This window comes from Rosa chinensis, chromosome 1 (assembly GCF_002994745.2).
Source record: "Rosa chinensis cultivar Old Blush chromosome 1, RchiOBHm-V2, whole genome shotgun sequence".
NCBI lineage: Eukaryota > Viridiplantae > Streptophyta > Magnoliopsida > Rosales > Rosaceae > Rosa > Rosa chinensis.
In genome coordinates this window covers 17,263,831-17,282,367 of record NC_037088.1, presented here as the reverse complement: position 1 = coordinate 17,282,367, position 18,537 = coordinate 17,263,831, and the positions used below count along the sequence as shown (strand labels likewise).

The 18,537-nt window shown below is 41.0% G+C and overlaps 2 protein-coding genes across 4 annotated transcripts; one reads left to right on the top strand and one right to left on the bottom strand.

The window, feature by feature from the left end:
- Positions 1-9,477: 9,477 nt before the first annotated feature.
- LOC112179662 (pectin acetylesterase 10) lies at positions 9,478-11,441 on the top strand. Of its 3 annotated transcripts, none has more exons than XM_040512425.1 (4): positions 9,478-9,612; positions 9,807-10,026; positions 10,668-10,750; positions 10,949-11,070. In XM_040512425.1, the coding sequence occupies exons 2-4, from the start codon at positions 9,840-9,842 to the stop codon at positions 11,057-11,059; spliced, it is 381 nt and encodes a 126-aa protein (XP_040368359.1). In that variant the 5' UTR covers positions 9,478-9,612; positions 9,807-9,839; the 3' UTR covers positions 11,060-11,070. The 3 variants fall into 3 exon arrangements, with proteins under 3 accessions (XP_040368359.1, XP_040368360.1, XP_024173889.1); XM_040512426.1 differs by lacking the exon at positions 9,478-9,612 and adding an exon at positions 11,371-11,441 and having other exon boundaries at positions 9,722-10,026; XM_024318121.2 differs by lacking the exon at positions 9,478-9,612 and having other exon boundaries at positions 9,723-10,026.
- A 3,054-nt stretch (positions 11,442-14,495) lies between these two features.
- On the bottom strand, positions 14,496-18,215 carry LOC112202498. Its single transcript, XM_024343509.1, has 5 exons — positions 17,418-18,215; positions 16,764-17,201; positions 16,509-16,655; positions 15,939-16,454; positions 14,496-15,797 (listed from the first exon to the last, which is right to left on the bottom strand). Exons 1-5 carry the CDS (start codon positions 18,213-18,215, stop codon positions 14,496-14,498), a joined length of 3,201 nt encoding a protein of 1,066 aa, XP_024199277.1.
- Between the last annotated feature and the right edge of the window lie 322 nt (positions 18,216-18,537).

The window sequence follows — 18,537 nt, the reverse complement described above, 5'->3', positions numbered from 1 at the left end:
AGATGGAATAGCCTCCGCTTCTGTGATTTCAAGTCAGTTCTTGACTACAAATCGGAAGCACTTCGCATTAAATCCTTAATGGAATTCTGTGGAAAAGATATCACAAATACGATGTTGATTGAGAGGACTCTCTCTATCTTCCCAATCTCTGCTTTGGTAGTTGCTAAAATTTATCAAATCGATGTTACTACAAAACTGATCACAAGGTTTCATGAGCTCATTGGAGCCATGAATGTTGCTGAAAAGCATGACAACATCCTTGTAAAGAACTATAATTCGAGACTCGTGCGAACATAGCATATTCTGGAGTCCAATTATAGTCGCGCCCCTAAGGGAGGGCGCTAAGAGCTAAACCCTAAATTTAGGGATAATTCAAGACATTCTGATTCATATGCTCGCTCAAATGAGGAAGATAACCACCAAAATAGGCTGACACGGAACCGAAGAGGTTAACGTGGAAAGAGAGAGGGAGGCAACGCCTTTGGCTATGTTGGTGGCACCACCAACATTAAGAGCCATCCTCCTGACGCTTTCAAAACGCCTCAATCAATGGAGTCTGAGCACAAAGATGTATGTTATCCATGTGGAGCATCCGTTCATTAGGCACACATTTGTAGAACCCGTGAAGATATTGTCACCGCCTACAAAAGCAAGAGAAACTCACTATGTGGAACAAGAAGACCAAGAAGTTGATATAGAGTGAAGGGTTGAAGACTTCAAATTTGGTTGGAATCAATAGATCTCCAATTCTGTTTAAGTCTTTTACAAGAGATGGTAATCTCACCTTATGGCGGAGGGCTTCTTACAACATGCTCTGGAATCGACTACGATGAGACATATTCTCTCGTAATGGATGTCATTGCACTCCACTACCCTGTCAGTTTGGTAGTTTCTAAATAACTGAACATGCAGCTTACAAATGTGGTTACTACGTATCCTTAGGGTGATCTAGATAATGAATATGCATGAAGGTTCATGGTGAACTTCATTTACCCAAGTCAAGTGGCTTTAGACCACGGAGCGTGTTTGCAAAGAGGTTGAAACACTCACTAAAGTGAGTACTTAATTGGGAAGGGATATGCCCATATGTTTACATGATAAGTTATGGATTCTATCACAATTCAAGTTGGTGACATGATCTTCATTAGAAGCCCTTAAAGAGTTAAGAGAAACCGTTGAACACTTGAAATCTGAGTTTGAGATGAAGGATCTTGGGAGACCATGATTATGTCTAAGTTTGGAACTTGAGCATCATGTTGATGAATGCTTAGGCATTTTGACAAGATCAATCCTTCAAGCACGCCCATGATCGTCCTTAGTCTTTATCTGAAAAGGGTCATCTTCGTCCAAAAAATGATGACGAATATTTGTTAGAGGCAGAAGTGCCCTATTTAAGTACAATAGGTGCATTATTGTCCTTAACCCAATGCACAAGACCGGACATCTCATTTGTAGTGAACTTGTTAGCTAAGTATAGCTCTGGGCCAACGCGATGCCACTAGATTGGTGTAAAAGATATCTTTCAGTACTTGAGATGTACGATTGATATAGACTTGTTCTATCCCTACAGAGAGATGATGGATTCAAACCCATCACACACTAGGAACACTGCTAGCACTGGCCTGCGTCCTCTATCCCCATCCCAAAATGACATTAGTGTTTTTGAAGGTTTTGCTAATGCTGGGTACCTCTCTGACCCACACAAAGGTCATTCCCAAATTGGTTAAGTGTTCACCATATGTAAGACCGCTATATCTTGGAGGTCTATAAAACAGACCTTTATCGCTATATCTTCGAACCATGAAGAGATTATTACTCTTAACAAAGTAGTTCATGAATGTATATGGACTTGACCCATAGTTAAGCATATTCGAAGCAATTGTGGTTTGAAGTCTACCACATATGAGCCTATGAGCATTTATGAGGATAATGTTGCTTGTATTGAACAAATAAAGTAAGGCTATATCAAAAGCGACAACACCAAGCATAATTAGCAATAATAAACTCTCCTGAAGATCAAAGTGAACTAGGTTTGATTTGAGGATAGTGTGGCAGACTTGTTCACTAAGTCATTGCCTAATTCCACTTTCGCGAAACATGTTGGTAGCATCGTTTGCGGAAGTTATCCTAACTCCCATGACCGTAGTCATTAAGAGGAGATGCAGACATCAGGGCGAGATGTCTACATAAATGGTCTCAAAACATGAAGGGTGTGTTGTACTCTTTTTCTCCTTCGACCGAGGTTATTTTTTTCCCACTAGGTTTTTGTTACTCAACAAGATCTTCGACAAGGTAATGAGAGGAGCACCATGTTTGGGCGACACAAGGGGGTGTGTTTAAGTAAATCCAGAATATGTGTCTGGCCCAAACTCTATGTTACTTGTGCAAGTTGTAATAGGGTTTATGTATGATATATTCTCGAAGATATTCGTAGATATCCAATCATTGTACGATTAAATTTCCATGTACAACTCTGATTCTATGCTTGTAATCCTCTATATAAAGAGCCCCTTATTATCAATGAAAGCACAACAAATTCTCTCCCAAATATCGATTCCCTAAAACATTTCTATCATTTTGTTCATCATATACAATCTATATGGATGTACTCAGACCAAGAAAAAACCCTAAAACTCTCTCTTGAGAACACTAAGTTGCGGCGGCGTGGCACCTCTAGATCTCATGCGATGGCTCTCTGGTGTTGCCTCGACGTCGTGGTGATGCTGCCGAACTAGCCACATATGGTTTAAACCTCTGAGATTTCTTTGCTTACGGTTTGATAGTTGTTGTAGCTGAACCTATTCAGATCGAGATCTTCGTGCATGCCGATTTCAGAGAAACATTGAGGTATAGTTTTCCAATTTTCACTGTCTGTGGCTTCATGAAGTGGATCAGAGGCATGTCATTGATGGGATAAATGGTGAGGCATAGAAACAATTAGATACAAAAGGAAAGACTTTGACTCAATCTTGAATCTTATAGATGAAATATCCAAAATATATATGAAACTAGCTTGTAATTAAGGTAATTATCTGGTGATAAGAGAGATTAGTTTGGCTTAGTAAAAAAAATTTGAAAGTTAGAGTGGTTATTATCCCTATACGAGTTTATGCTTGGTTGACTCTTAAAAGCTTTTACTGAAGTTTACATATATTCACATGTAGGTACTGTTTCAGCTGTATCAAGAAGGGTTCAGTCCAGCTAAATCATGAAGAGTCTCGACCTGCCACTATCGCTATCGGTCTCGCTTATCTGTAAAACAAACGAAGGTTAGAGGGAAGACTGGGTGTGCCGGCCTTCAACACTCCGATGCCTAAGTCAGTATTGTTATAAGATAATGACAATGCAGAGCGATAGTAAACAGTTACCTTTTTCGGTCTTTGAAGATGGTCTTCATGTAGTGGGTTTTTGGGAGCTTGGTTTCATTCCGTTCGGTGTGGGATGTTTAGGCTCCCGATATAGCCCCAAGAGGTAGGATCCTTAGCTGGGAGTTTTTTTGTTATCTTGTAGTGGTTAGATGAGCCTTGTACTTCTGGTACTTGTGCCTAGAAGGTGTATGCATACCAACAAGTCCCCCAGTCCCCGGTCAAGAGTTCTCTTAGGTGGGGAGTTTGTCCTTGGTAAAAGTATCGAAAGTTCAAGGCGAGTCTCTTGGCCACGTGGCCTCCTTACGACCATAACCCCCCCAGTCCCCTAAGTCCCCATATAAGAGGAGAATTGGCTGGGGTGAAGGGTTCATTTTCTGCCTTTGTCATTGTATCGCTAACACGTACCCGTGGTAGGGCTTCATGCGTCCTTTGACGTATTTGCTATACCTTGGCGACACGTGTGCTATTATTATTCGCATTTCGTGTGCGGGAAGTCTTATGTACTGGGTTCCGTAACAGGTAATAATGGCATAGTGGTAAGGAGTTGAGGCGACGGTGCATGACTTCTATAATGCTCAGACATGTCGAACACGTGGTGACATCTGGTGTCGTTGTCCTTGCAAGTCCAACGATCCCTATACTCTGGTGGACCCTATATATAGATGGAAGAGGGAGATGGGGGCGGCTACTGTTCCCCATGTTCTGATTGAGGCTTGAGGGAGAAAAAATGGTAAAGTTGGAGCCTTTGGTACCCAGAAAGTTTCAGTCTTTGGTTTGGTGCTTGGAATTCCGGTTTCAAGGACGGCTTTTGGCGTTTACATTTAAGGTTTTCATCTGCGGGAGTTAACAGGTACGTAGGTCTCTTCCTTTTTTGGGTTTCAGTATGTGGATTTGTTGTTGGCGGAATATGGGTTTGTTTTAGGGCTCATTGTTTGTGGTTGAGAGTGGCCGGGGAATTTTTGGGTCTTGGTTTTCCTAGGTTAGGTTTTAGGGGTGTGAATTTTGGAATTGGGCGGTGCCTATGTTGTGGCTCATAGCTGGTGCCTATTGTGTTTTGAAATTTTTTCGTGAGGCGGGTTGGGGAAGGCGTTAGAAGGGAATCAATTGACTTACTTTGGGTGTCGTTCACAGTATGGCTCGTGAGCATCATGGTCGTGGTAGGTGAGAGGGCTCTTCTCGTTGTGGTGGCGTCGAGGGTTCTCATGGAGGTGGCGAGGGTTCTTCTCGTGGTGGCCCCGGTAGGGTTGAACCTCAAGCAGGAGATGTGGGTTCCTAGGTTCCCGAAGTGAGGGATGTCGAATTGTTGGAGGTTCCCCAGTCGCCACGTGGGCGGTTGCTTGTCGCCCTCAAAGATATGCCCATTGATAAGCCGGGGTCTACTATGATGGAAGAGCAGATTGCCAAGATGAGGGTGACCTGGGGTATTCCCGATAACGTTTTGTTGCGTCCTTTGAGGGCTAGCGAGTTCTTCAATCATCCCGAGATTGTGTGGTCTTGCTTCATGAATATCAGCTGAAGTGTGGGCTGTCGTTTTCAATATCTAAGGAGATGCAATACTTGTTGTCTTGCCTTAACATTTCTTTGGGATAGCTATTGCCTAATGCGCTGAGGCAGATGATAGGGGTATTGTTGGTGTGGAGGCTTAACAGACAATAATGTCTTAGTATCAATGAGTTCAACTCCATGTTCAAGATGCAGTATCCTACAAAAATTGGTGATAGTGGGTGCATGAATTTTAGGTCGCGTGCCAGCGTGATCATCGAGGATCTGCCTTCTAACATTTATACTCGATGTAGGGGGAAACCTTGTCTCGTTGGTGGTCTCAAGTAGAATCTCGTTATGGTGCATCAAGCTCGTACTCAGTTCCAGCCCATTTGTGAGTATCGTGATCACGTCTGCAGTATTTTTTGCGTTTGTAGTGTCCTAACAGCGTTTCTTTATATCATAGTGAGGTAGGATACTGACCTGACCTCGATAGAGAAAAAGCTCATTCTGAGGGTTCTGGGCAAGTTCTCGAAGGGGAAGAGAGGATTTTATCGCTTGTGTAGGTTGGCGATATATGAGAAATTTGGGTTGGGGAGACTCCTTGGTGAGGGTTTTTATTTTTATTTTTTATTATATATATATATATATATATATATATATATATATATCGCTTTTGGTTCTTTGGCCTTGTTTTCTTTCATTTTGCTGATAGGGTTTGTTTTCCTTCCTTTCAGAGGCTGCTACCAAGAGTACTCCCCTTACGCTGACGTGAGCACGGAGGCTATCATTGTGGAGTTGCTGAAAGACTCAGAAGTAGTGAGGTGTTGCAATGTGGATTTATGGAACAAGGAGGTGTACGAGATCGAGCACCGGGTGAACATGCAGCTGCCCCGAGATATGTATGAGAGGTTTCCTGACAGGGTTTTGGAGAATCTTAATAGCCGAGCCGCAAATGCTGAGCTTTGGTGGGTGTTAATGAGGGTGCTGCACAGGGTCGACAGAGCCAGCCAGGCGAGGCGAGGTCTCGCTCTTGAGATTCAGCAGTTGAGACGAGGCAACACTCTCAGGTGTCGGCGGGTAAGACGAGGCAGTATCCTTGGATCCTTATGGGGCGAGAGGGGCAATCCCCCCGAGTTCAAAGTGAGGCTGAACATGCTCTGGAGGTTCTGCTAGGGGGAAGGGCAGATGTCCGAGTTGAGAGGCAGTCCCCTGGTACTAGCACTAGGCCAATAACCTCAATATACAACACTTTTTACACAACGAAAAAAAAATTTCCGTTGTGTGTTGATGGAAATTGCTTCTTACAACACATTTAAGAAACTTTCGTTGTACAAAGATGCTACAGTTCAAAATTTTTCAGATAGAGCAATATTGCACAACAGTTATAAAGAATGTTATGTTGTCTGAATGAAAAAAAAATAGCGGGACATTTTCCCCCTACCTTTACTCATATTTGGCTCCAATTTCTGACTCAAATGCACTACCAAAGTACTACTTTGCACAACAGAATAATTATATGTGTTGTAGGATCGAAACTTGGAAATTGTCACACAACATGTATATTCATTGTGTTGTCCAATTGAGGGAGATAACATTGAAAAGATTAATGTGCCCCAAAATGAGTTTCATTCCCCCTAAAATGACGAAATTTTGGCAAATGATTTGCAAGCTCCTACAACGGAATGACATTTTTTCTGTTGTGTGAATGGGAAAGCCATCCGAGCGCCAAAAATGAGCTTGTGCTTACACATAGTAGGCGGGAGTTTTCATTTTGTGTCCCTCAGCTGAAAGTTTAAAGAGAAGACAATCACACAACACACCATCATTTTTGTTGTCTGATTTTATGATAAAAAATAGAAGACAAACCATATCTCGCATCAGGGCAAACTCAATACACCTTGCCATTTTGTAAGACCATGTCTCTCCCAGTCTTCTTCTCTCCCCGAAACACAAGTCACTGATTACCTCTTCGTCCACAGCCAATCTTCGCGTCTGACTCAAAAGCTAATTCAGCATCCAACCGAAGCACCCAGCTCCTAGCCTGAGCGTCCAGTGGATTTCACCTTCTCTCCACTGAAACCTGCATCCCTCACATCCCTAATCATCAAACTCTCAACTCCCGCCCCCTACAATTTCTTCAATCATCAAAACCCTAACTCGCTCTCTCTAACTCATTCACGACCCCCTCGTACTCCACCATACTCTGAAGCTCGTCTCTGACTTGGCATCGGGACAGCCCACCTCTCCGGCCTCGTCTTCGCCTCTGTTCGCTCCGACTCAGTGAGTGAGCTTCTCAGAGATCGATTCAAACTCTCCACTATCTCTATCGCTGAAGCCGAAGGTATTACCGCAAATTCACTAATTAATTGACTTCGATTTCGTTTATGGTTTTCTCAGTTTTCAATTCTCGTTCTCCTAGCAGTGAAGAGAAGCATCTTCTTGGGCTATGAAGCCTCGAGTTGGGGAACGATTCTGAGTCGGCCTGAAGAACAGTGGTATCTCCAAGCTGTGGCATAAGGACTTTGAGCTGGGGGCCGATTACGGCAGTCAGGGCTTTGAGCCCAGAAGGGTCGTTACGAGAGCTCGATGATTCACCGGTTTCAGTGGAGCTCGCGCCCTTCTGCAGCGAAGCCCAGTTTGATCGGCTCGTCGCTGAGGCTCAACAGCTCCAGCAGTTGTTCGTCATCATTTGGTGCGTTTCTGGATCTTAATGGGTTTTTCAATTTAGTTTTGGGTTTTTCATTTGTGATTAGAAATGATGTTCTTCATTGCAATTTTGTGTGGAATCAGAATGGTTGAGTGATTCTATGCTTTCCTTTTATATTATGCAGGGCAAGCATTACTCCTAGAACTGTCTTCATTATTTTGGCTGGAAGCTTCAAAAGCAACGAAATTATCTTTTTCAAGCACATAAATTGCAGTAAAGGAACAAGGACAATAAGGTCAGTGAGCCAGATTCAGATGTAAGGGAAGTGTTAAATCCCCACTCAATTTCATGTCTTGCATTGACATTATAGTTTCTAGTGGTTTGGTTGTGTGTGTTCTGAACTCTCTTGGTCATTTTGTATATAAACGTATTATAGGTCCTCCCTGCAATTCTATTTGTGAAAGCAAGCAATGCAGAGTTGTGGGAGAATATAGGTTTAAGAAGCTTGCTTACACTGACCCCTGCGACCAATTTGAAAAAGAAGAAAATGAAGGCACTTATTCCCCAGGTCACACAGATTATATATTTTGGAGGGTTTTCTATGCTGTGTGTTGGTCCAATGATGTTGTGTAGTAGTTCCATCAATATCTTTGGCATAGTTTCAATCCAATTCAGGTAATATTATCTGATGCTTTTTCTTTGTGTGTGTTAATGATATGGTATAAATTCAACTTTTTATAGTATTAATGAATGATTTGGTTCGTATACAGGTATTTGGGATTTTTAAATCCCTTGAGCTTTATTATATGTTCTTGAACTCACCTTTATTTTAGTATATATACAAATTCCTTTTGGGAATTATCAAGACCAGTGTCTTTTAACTAATTAGCTATTCAGCAAAAGGCCGTTTACTTGGCACTTGTAATTGATATTGGGATTCTGTCCTTGTTCTTCTTCTTCTGCTTGGTATTTGATTTCCAAAATTGAAATTTTATTTAACTGAAATTAGTCAACTACTTTGGGTTGATAACTTTTAGACTAATTTAATTGGTCTATTCAGCCATTATCATATACAATCTAGAAAAGGGAATTTGACCAAGTGTTATACGAAACAGTAATGGAGAGATTTGGTAGTCATGTAATTTCCATCAGGTTCCTATTGTAAGTGTAGGAGTTATGTAACCAGCTCTTTCCAACTTTTTTTCAGCTATCACAAGAACATTTTCAAGGTGATGTTGGAGTTATGAGTTTGGCAAATGGATACTCTGTCCTCAAAACTGTCGACTTGTGCAATTGTGTTCTTATAACAGGTATTTTGCAAACAATGTTGATAAGAAAATTTGCTGGTCGTATAGTTGGTTGTTGTAGCACATATAAGCGTTGATCTATAAATTGCAAAAGAATAGCTGCTGATATCATGACAAGTTGCTTATTGTTTAGTCTCTGTCATTATGTTTTTGAGTGATCTATCACTATGAGACTGTCCATTGTTGATCACTCTATGCTAGGTATGATCAATATCAAGATTTTATGAAACCAGAACATGACCAATATGTTTATCGCCACACCAATGGGTAACAGCCCCATCTTTTTTTAAACTTTTTTGTTCTTTTGTTCTGTTGTGCTTGTTTGTTAATGTGTGAATGAAGAAGTTAGATCATTTTTCTTGAATTACTGCCTTATATATCAGATTGTGTGTGATTGGTTTGGCTGCAACACATGTGGCTCTTAAGGAAGAAGGGGATATCACAGCCATTGATTTCAATGTTGGAAATTCGGATCGCAGTGGGCTTAAGGTTATTGGAAAGCGCAAGAAGGTATTTTCTTCTTTAATCCCAGAGAGAGTATTTAATCTCTTTCTCTCTCTCTCTCTCTCGGTTAGTAGCTTGTATTGTAGAACATGTCAGAAAATAAAAAGTAGAAGGATAATTTTTATATTGTTCTAGTTGTTTTCATTATCTTTTCTGCGAGATCTCTCCACCATTCTCTCTCTCTCTCTCTCTCTCTCTTCTCTCTCTCTCTCTCTCATTTTGAGCCTTTTTCCATTTTTTGGCTACACATTTTGAATTTGATTGCCTTTCCATACTTGCCACATTACTCATTTGTGGCCATGTACCCTTCTATCTTTAGCTGGATTTGCTATTGAATGTGACTAATTGCAGCCAGCTAAAACACTCACTATATATATATATATATATATATATATATATATATATATATATATTACAGCCAGAAACACAAATACACGAATGCAATATCAAAGTTTGCATCTTTCTGTTCTGAAGTTCAATTTTTCCATTTCTTAGGTGGTAGAGAGATTGAAACAGAGCAGACCCAAGATGAAGTTTTTGTGGGTTGGCATTGTTGTAGTGCTAGTTTTCACCAAATGGGCTAATGGGTTTGAGGAGCATAGTTTTAATGAAACAGAGCTGTCCTGGTTGGAGGGCTATGGAGAATCCAAGGCTGCTGTAACTGGGGTGATGGTAGGACTAACCCTTATTCCAGGAGCTGGTGCCAAAGGAGCAGGTACATTCACTCCTATAATTAGCTAACCATTACTATGTTTTTCAGTTATTTTTTTATCCAAATTTTGGACTTTTTGCTTGGTCTTGGTAGATAAAGATTGTATCTTTTCTGTGTCTAGTATCATTTCTGGGTTTATTTGAGTTAATAGGATTGCATGTGGTTTGTGGTAATCTAAATCTGGATTGCTTTGTCCCTCCATCTATTTATTGTTTACTGTAAATTGCATTTACATGATAATAGTTGTCCTGAAAACATTAATTGCAGTCCTGCTTGTTACCTGAAATTCTGTTTCCTTTGCTTTTCTCCTTCCAATTCAAGTTTTCCTTAATTTGTAGTTCACTGTGTGAGACTGTGAGTAAGATTCTCTCTTCTGCCTGCTGGAATTGGTAGCATACTACTTTTCAGACGCTTTCATAAATTGTTGTTAGATGTGTTAATCTATGTGTGGCCTGACCTATCTTGTGATGTTGTTTTCATTGTAATTGTCAATCTATTGTTTTTGGGTTCATTTGGTAAATCCTGTCTTAATCACTGTTCAGTTGATCATTGAATTGACTTGACACGCTTGATGCTTTTGTATTTTGAGATCTGTTTCATTTTTTTTTGTCCTAATTTACCTACTTTGCTTTTGACCCTTGCAGTCTGCCTCGATGGAACCTTACCCGGGTATCATTTGCATCGTGGGTACGGGTCAGGAGCAAATAGCTGGCTTATTCAATTGGAGGTGTGAGATAAATCTGAAACAGTGACATCATTTAGTTATGCACTTACGTATAGTTGTTGACTGTTACATAGCAATTCCTGATCATATCATTTAACATTTACATTTATGCTTAATGAACTTGTGATAAGAAATATCTTTAAGATGGTATTTTAAAATTCTGACTTTATAGAACTTGACTTGAATAAATATCTTGTGTAGGGGGGAGGATGGTGTAACACCATTAGAAATTGTGCTTACCGCAAAACAACAAGGCGGGGATCATCAAAATTTATGGAAAAACAGTTGCTATTTACCGGAATACAAAGCTGAAGAAAATCCAGGTTCATTCCTCGAACTAAATTTTAAATTGGCACACACTGAAATCTTCTTATCCTGCGTGCTTGGGCTATTTGTGGATTTAGCAGTCTTACAGTTATCTTATCATATGGTGATGCTTTAATTAATCATTTGTTTGATCAGATTGTATTATTTGTTTGTTATGCTTACACATATATTATAGCTCTGCTTCTCTTAGTGTACAAGGCTTGGTAATGTTACCTTGCAATGTTTTCTTCTATTTTAGCTTTAATTAGTTTGAATCATTCCTTCATAACCTTGAATTTTGCTTATTCTGTTTGCAGGTTTGGGAATATCTAGTGAAATGTTGCCTAAAGAGTCACTAAGTGATCAAGCATAGAATACCAAGCAATGAAGCAAAATATATTTTCTTTCATCATGTAAATTCAGCTAGCTAGGAAACTTTATAGCAATGACATGTTACTTGGATTCAATATTTGGTGGATATATTGGAATTTTATTGATGTATCACATTGCTTTTGGCGTAAATATTAATCATTGTTCATTGGATAATGATTTCAATCACTAATATAGTAAACTTCACACAATTAGTCACAGTTCATTAGGTAAAATGGAGCATTATTATCAATGCACAAAATCCAGAAAAGACGATTATCACACAATAGAATTTTTAATGTTAATAATGTTGTCTGAAGTAACAATTTGGATGTTCACACAATGAATCCTTATATAACATGCAACGGTTCTAACAAACATACGTTGTCTGATTTACAATCACACAACTGTAATAACTAGAATACGTTATCCAAAATTAACACACAACAATAAAATTTTCAAAAGTGAAGTGTGAGGATAACTCATACAACAGAGAAAATAAAATGCTGTTGTCTGATTCGCCTTTTATACAACGGCTCGGAAACAACTTTCGTTGTGTGAATGATGCCAATGACATGTGCAGCATGACTGCGAGGCAACTATAGCTGCCATCTGCCGAGAGAAGGCACAACAGTTTTAACCAAATAAGTGTTGACTGTTTGTGATTCACACAACGGGTTTCCACCGTTGTGCCATTTTTCATCACACAACGCTCCGATACACAACAGAGATCGTCCAAATCACACAACGAATTTGGTCCGTTGTCTGTTAGCTTTTTTGGCCTAGTGTAGTGTGGAGGGAGGCGCCCCTGATATTGAGCACAGTGCTCGAGGTGTTGAAGAGCAGCGAGCTCTGCTTGTGGAGGTGGAAATTTCAGTGGAGGAGTTGTTCGAAGAGGTGGAACGTCGTCAGAGCAATACCAGTGCTAGGGTTCGCTTGGTGGAGGATGTGGTGTTGGAGTAGCTGGAGGGTGTGTTTGGCGCCGATATCGAGGGTCCGGGATCACCAGAGGTTATAGCCGTTGATAGTGGAGAGGCAGAGGTGAGAGTCAAGTTGCTGATGTGTCGATGGCGGCGGCTGAGGTTGGTGATGCTCAGCGACGCATTGTAGGGGGCGAGTGCGATGAAGGCATCCAAGTGACCGAGGCGGTGACCTCCGTGGAGCCGAGCTGGGGAGAGGAAGCCCAGGGTACGTGCGCGCGCAATGACGGCGCTGGGTTGAGGAAGAGGACTACCTTACAGCTCCGTTTTGGGAGCCCCCTCTGGGTGTGAGTGTCGATACTCATGGGGGAAAGAGGTCCCGAGTTGAGGAGGTAGCACGTTAGCGGTCTGTGAGTGAGCACTACAACCGAAAGTCTTTTTAGCGACCAAGTTTTTTGCGAGGAATTTATTTTCCTCAGTAAATGTCACTTTTTACGAGGAATATGTTGATTCCTCACTAAATGTCATTAGGTTTTCCGTGAGAAACATATTTTCCTTACCTACACCACTTTTTACCACAAATATTTCAGTTCATCACTAAAGGTGACCATAAATTGGTCTCTTAAATCATCATGTTATTACCGAGGAAATAGGAGACTTTAGGGAGGAATATTTTCATTGCGAAAACAACATTCAACAAGGAAATAATGATTTCGTCGTTATTAATTTGGCGGAAAATTATTTAAAACCCGCCAAATTCAATGGTGACAAAATTATGGTTTCCTCGCTAAAAGTATGTGTTTTATGAGGAACTATTTCCTCGTCTAAAGAAGCAATTAGCGAGGAAATAACAATTTTGTCGTTATTTGTTTTGAGAAAAATTATGTAAAACCCGCCAAATTCAATGGTGACAACAATATGGTTTCCTCGCTAAAGTTTGTGTTTTACGAGGAACTATTTCCTCATCAAAAGAAGCAATTAGCGAGGAAATAACAATTTCGTCATTATTTATTTAGCAGAAAATTATGTAAAACCCGCCAAAGTCAATGGCAACAAAACTATGGTTTCCTCGCTAAAAGTCGGGGTTTTATGAGGAATTATTTTCTCGTCAAAAGAAGCATTTAGCGAGGAAATAACGATTTCGTTATTATTTGTTTGGCGAAAAATTATGTAAAACCTGCTAAATTCAATAGTGACAAAACTATGGTTTCCTCGCTAAAAGTCTATGTTTTACGAGAAACGATTTTCTCATCAAAAGAAGCATTTAGCGAAGAAAGAACGATTTCGTCCTTATTTGTTTGGCTAAATTATGTAAAACCAGCCAAATTCAATGGTGACAAAACTTAGTTTCCTCGCTAAAAGTATGTGTTCTACGAGGAACCATTTCCTCGTCAAAAGAAGCAATTGACGAGGAAATAGCGCTTTCCTTGTTATTAGTTTGGCAAAAAATTGTGTATGTCCCGCCAAATTCAATGGGGACAAACTATGGTTTCCTTGCTAAAAATTTGCTATGAGGAACAATTTCCTCGTCAAAAGAAGCAATTAGCAAGAAAATAACAATTTCGTCATTCTAGTCTTGGCAAAAAATTGTGTAAAACCGTCAAATTTAACGACGATAAAACTATGGTTTACTAGATAAAAATTAATATTCAGTGAAAAAAATTTACTAGCCAAAAATTGCAATTAGCGCGGAACTAAATAACTCATCATTGCTTTTTTTATCATTAAAATAATATAATAATTAATATTTTATTATGTTTTTGTAGAAGAACCCGATGTATTAATTGTTATTTTATGGGTGACTAATTAATAAACCAAAGTGAAAGCCAAGGTAATTGACATTACTTAAAGTTTTGCTTTTTTTTTTAGGGGTAAAACGAACTGATTATATTGACCAATCAATGGGTACAATGGGAAGCAATAAAGCTTCTAATAACTGGAGGGACATGCCCACTCCAAGATAAATTGAAAGAAGAAAGTAGAGCAAGTTTAGCTAAGTTGTGGGCCGCTGTATTGGCCTCACGGTACACATGCCTCAAAGAAGATCCAACTAGCACCTGTAGAAAGGAGTTGATATCCTCGATAACACGACCCAAGGGGGAGGTTTCTTCACCCCCAGACTCAACAGAAGAGACTAAGTGCTGACAATTTGTCTAAAAAATAATGGGAGAAAGATGATACTGCACTGCTAGGGAGCAAGTAGCCCTGCAAGCCATGGCTTCTATAGCTTCAGGAGAGGCAACAGAAGTAACCTTGATGCATGCACCGCCAACAATGTCACCCAATGCATCACGTATAACCACTCCTATCCCACCAGATTTAGATAACAAATCAAAAGCACCATCACAATTGGCCTTTAGCCAGCCGGAAGAAGGCGGGGACCAACCTGGCCTAATCATCCCAGAAGTACTCTGAGTAGTAACCAAATGAGACTGAAACAACATAAAGGAGGATCTGATCTGAAAATGCAAGTGGGTCAAAGAAACAAATTTATTTGACCACACTCTCAGATTACGCTCCTTCCATACAAACCATCCAACAAACAGTAAAAGGGCCACATTCTTTTTAGAGAGAGCTTTAAAGAAAGATGCCAACCAAGTAACAATTGACGTACCTTCATTGCAATCAATCTGTAGGACACCATGCAACTCAGGGAAGAAAGAAAGCAGATCCTTTACAAACTGACAATCCCTCGTAATGTGATTAATAGATTCATCCTGATCATTGCAAAACCAACAACCATCCTGGACTAAGACTCGTCTAGTGCGTAGCTGAGCAGCTGTATGAAGGATAGAAGAGCAAACTTTCCACCAATGAACTTTAACCTTACCAGGAATTTGAGCAAACCAAATCTGCTTCCAAAAAGAAGAAATATTACCCGGATGAGAAGTAGCTACCCCACTATCATGAAACTCACTAAAAGCCAGAGCATAAGCACTTTTAGTAGAGAATCTTCCCCTCTTATCATAATGCCAAATAAGACGATCGGGTATATCACGATGACTAAGAGATATAGAAAGAATCAAATCCACATCCTCAGGTGCAAAATATTGATTAATAAGAACCTGATTCCAAGTAAAACCTAGAAGTAACAAATCTGCAACCCTCTCTGGGCCATCCACATGACGAATAATAGGAAGAAAAGTAGAGGGTCTTGGAATCCATGGATCCTCCCAAACCCTTACTGACTGCCCATTCCCTACCTGCCAGCGGACACCCCTCCTCAAAATATGTTTTGCTACATGTATACCCCTCCAGCATGCAGAAGGTGATGAAGAAAGCTCACTAGACCAGAAGTCACCATTAGGGAAATACCTAGCTTGATACAATCGAGCCAAAAGAGAACCTGGATTACGAATTAACCTCCAACCCTGCTTTGACAAAAGAGCCGAATTATGTGCATGCAAATCCCGAAAACCCATTCCACCAGCCTCTTTGCGTTGGCATAATCGGTCCTAAGACAACCAATGAGTTTTCCGATTCTCACCCTTACTGCCCCACCAGAACTTAGCACACTTCCGATGCAGTGAATCACATAAATGCTTAGGTAATAAGAAGAAACTCATAGTATATGAAGGAAGGGACTGAGCAACTACCCTTATAAGAAGATCCTTCCCTGCACTGCTCAGAAGTTTGCCTTGCCAACCCTCAAGCTTCTTGTTCAAACGCTCCTGTATGTAAGCAAAAGACTCAGTTTTATTTCTCCCCAAATAAGTAGGTAGACCCAGATATTTGTCATGTTTGTCCACAATAACCACACCAAGTGAACCTGCAATCAGCTGCTGCAAAGAAGGGCACACCTTCTTACTAAAGACGATACTACTTTTAGAGAAATTAACTTTCTGGCCCAAAGCTAACTCATAATCCAACAAGACATCCTGAATATGAGAACATTCCTCTAAATTAGCCTTGCCAAACAGAAGGCTATCATCTGCAAATAAAAGGTGGTGGATAGTAGGAGCCCCTGAACAAATCTGAACCCCTTGAAGTTGCCCCTGAGTAGCCTTATACTCCAACAGAGCTGAAAACACTTCAGTACAAAGCAGGAATAGGTATGGTGATAATGGGTCACCTTGCCTCAAACCTCTGGTAGGTGCCAAGTAGCCACGAGGCTGCCCATTAATCAAAAAAGAATAACGCATAGACTTCACACACCGGATAATGACCTGTATCCAGGACTCATCAAATCCCAACTGACATAAGACTGCCTCCAAGAAAACCCACTCCATGCGGTCATAAGCCTTACTCATGTCAAGCTTATGAGACATCACTCCATCAGAACTTGAACGGTTATTATGAATGAAATGAGAAACCTTATTAGCAATAAGAGTATTGTCAGATATTAAACGCCCAGGAATAAAAGCGCTCTGAAAAGGAGAAATAATCTAGGATAGGATACCCTTCAATCTATTAGCGATCACCTTAGAGCAAATCTTATAGATGACATTACACAGAGTGATGGGACGCAAATCTGACATGCAAGTAGGGTTTTTAACCTTTGGAATAAGACAAACATGTGTGTAATTTATCGGAGAAAGTAATTGACGAGAATGCAGAAAGCTCTGAACTGCACACACAACATCAGATCTAATAGTATCCCAATATCGTTGAAAAAATAAAGGAGGCATCCCATCCGGTCCAGAAGCCTTAGTGGGATACATCTGAAAAAGAGCAACTCTAATCTCAGTTGCCGTGTAAGGAGCACAAAGCATGGAGTTCATTTCCGGTGTGACCCTTGGCTGAACCAGTGCCACTACAAATTGCATATGAGACAAATCAACCTCACCTGCCCTGAACATCGAACCAAAATAATCCAGAACCACAGCCTCAATACCCCCCTCTGTGGACTGCCATAGCCCCTGGTTATCAAAGAGCCCAAGCAAATGATTTTTTGCTCGTCAATTGGACGCCTTCCTGTGGAAAAACTTAGTATTATGATCACCTTCAGCTAGCCAAGTAATCTTCGCCCTTTGCTTCCAGTAATCATGCTCCTATGCAAGCAGACCATCCAATTTTGAGGACAAAGACAGACTCTCCTGTTGGTTAGATTCTGAAGTAGGTAAATCAAGAAGAACCTGGAGTCTGCCCCGCAAGAACTCAATCTCCCTGCGTCTACATCCAAAAGTATTCCACTGCCAATCATTAAGGGCGAAACGCACAAGCATAATCTTCTGAGAAACTTGTAACATAGGTTGGTTCCGTGGCTCACACACCCAACCAGATTTCACTACCTCTGCACAAGCTTCATGCTTTACCCAGAAGCTCTCAAAGAGGAAGCGCTTGCGCTGACGCTGAACAGGGGCTAGGGGAGACCGATGCACTCCCAAAAGGATGGGAACTTGGTCCCCATGAATAGGTTTTAGATTGGAAGCCTGAGCAGCTGGGAATATATCTATCCAAGACGCCGTCCCCACTGCCCTATCTAGCCGGCATCTAATGCCAGCTCTACTCCAGGTAAAGGCCGAGCCAGAGAAACCCAAATCAAATAAATCGCAGAAGGCAAGAACATCTCTAAACTGTTGCATCTGCCCTTCACGACGTACACAGCCCCCATCTTTCTCTGATGCATGCAGAACTTCATTAAAATCACCCACCACAATCCATGGAAGTGCAGATTGCACAAACAGCTCACAAAGGAGCGTCCAGGTCCCGTGACGCTCACTGGTTGTCGGGTGTCCATAGAAACCCGATAGTCTCCAAGCAATCCCAGAACCATCTCTTTCCCAGACTTCAACATCAATGTGATGATGCGACTTTGACCGAAACCTAACATCAATGCCATCACTCCAAAACAAAGCCAGACCACCGGACTGGCCTCGGCTAAAAACAGCTTCACAGTTGAGATAACCGAGCTCCAGTCTCAGATTTTTCATGTAGTCCGGATCAGAGACCTTTGTCTCGCTCAAAAAAATAAAAGAAGGAAGATGTTAGGTGATCAATTGCTTCAAAGCTTGCACCACGGAGTCGTTGCCTATTCCACGACAATTCCAAGCTAGAACATTCATCTGGATCGATACCAGAAGGAGATACACGCACAGATATGGCGCCTAGGATCGCTAGACAAAACGATCAATGTTCTCTCAGAGCGAGGATAGCGAGGCTTACACCCAAAAGGCTACAGCGCCGCCGTCGCAGACTACTGGAGTCGCAAATTGCAGCGGCCAAACTAGGGTTTAGTGGCTGTCAATAGTTAAT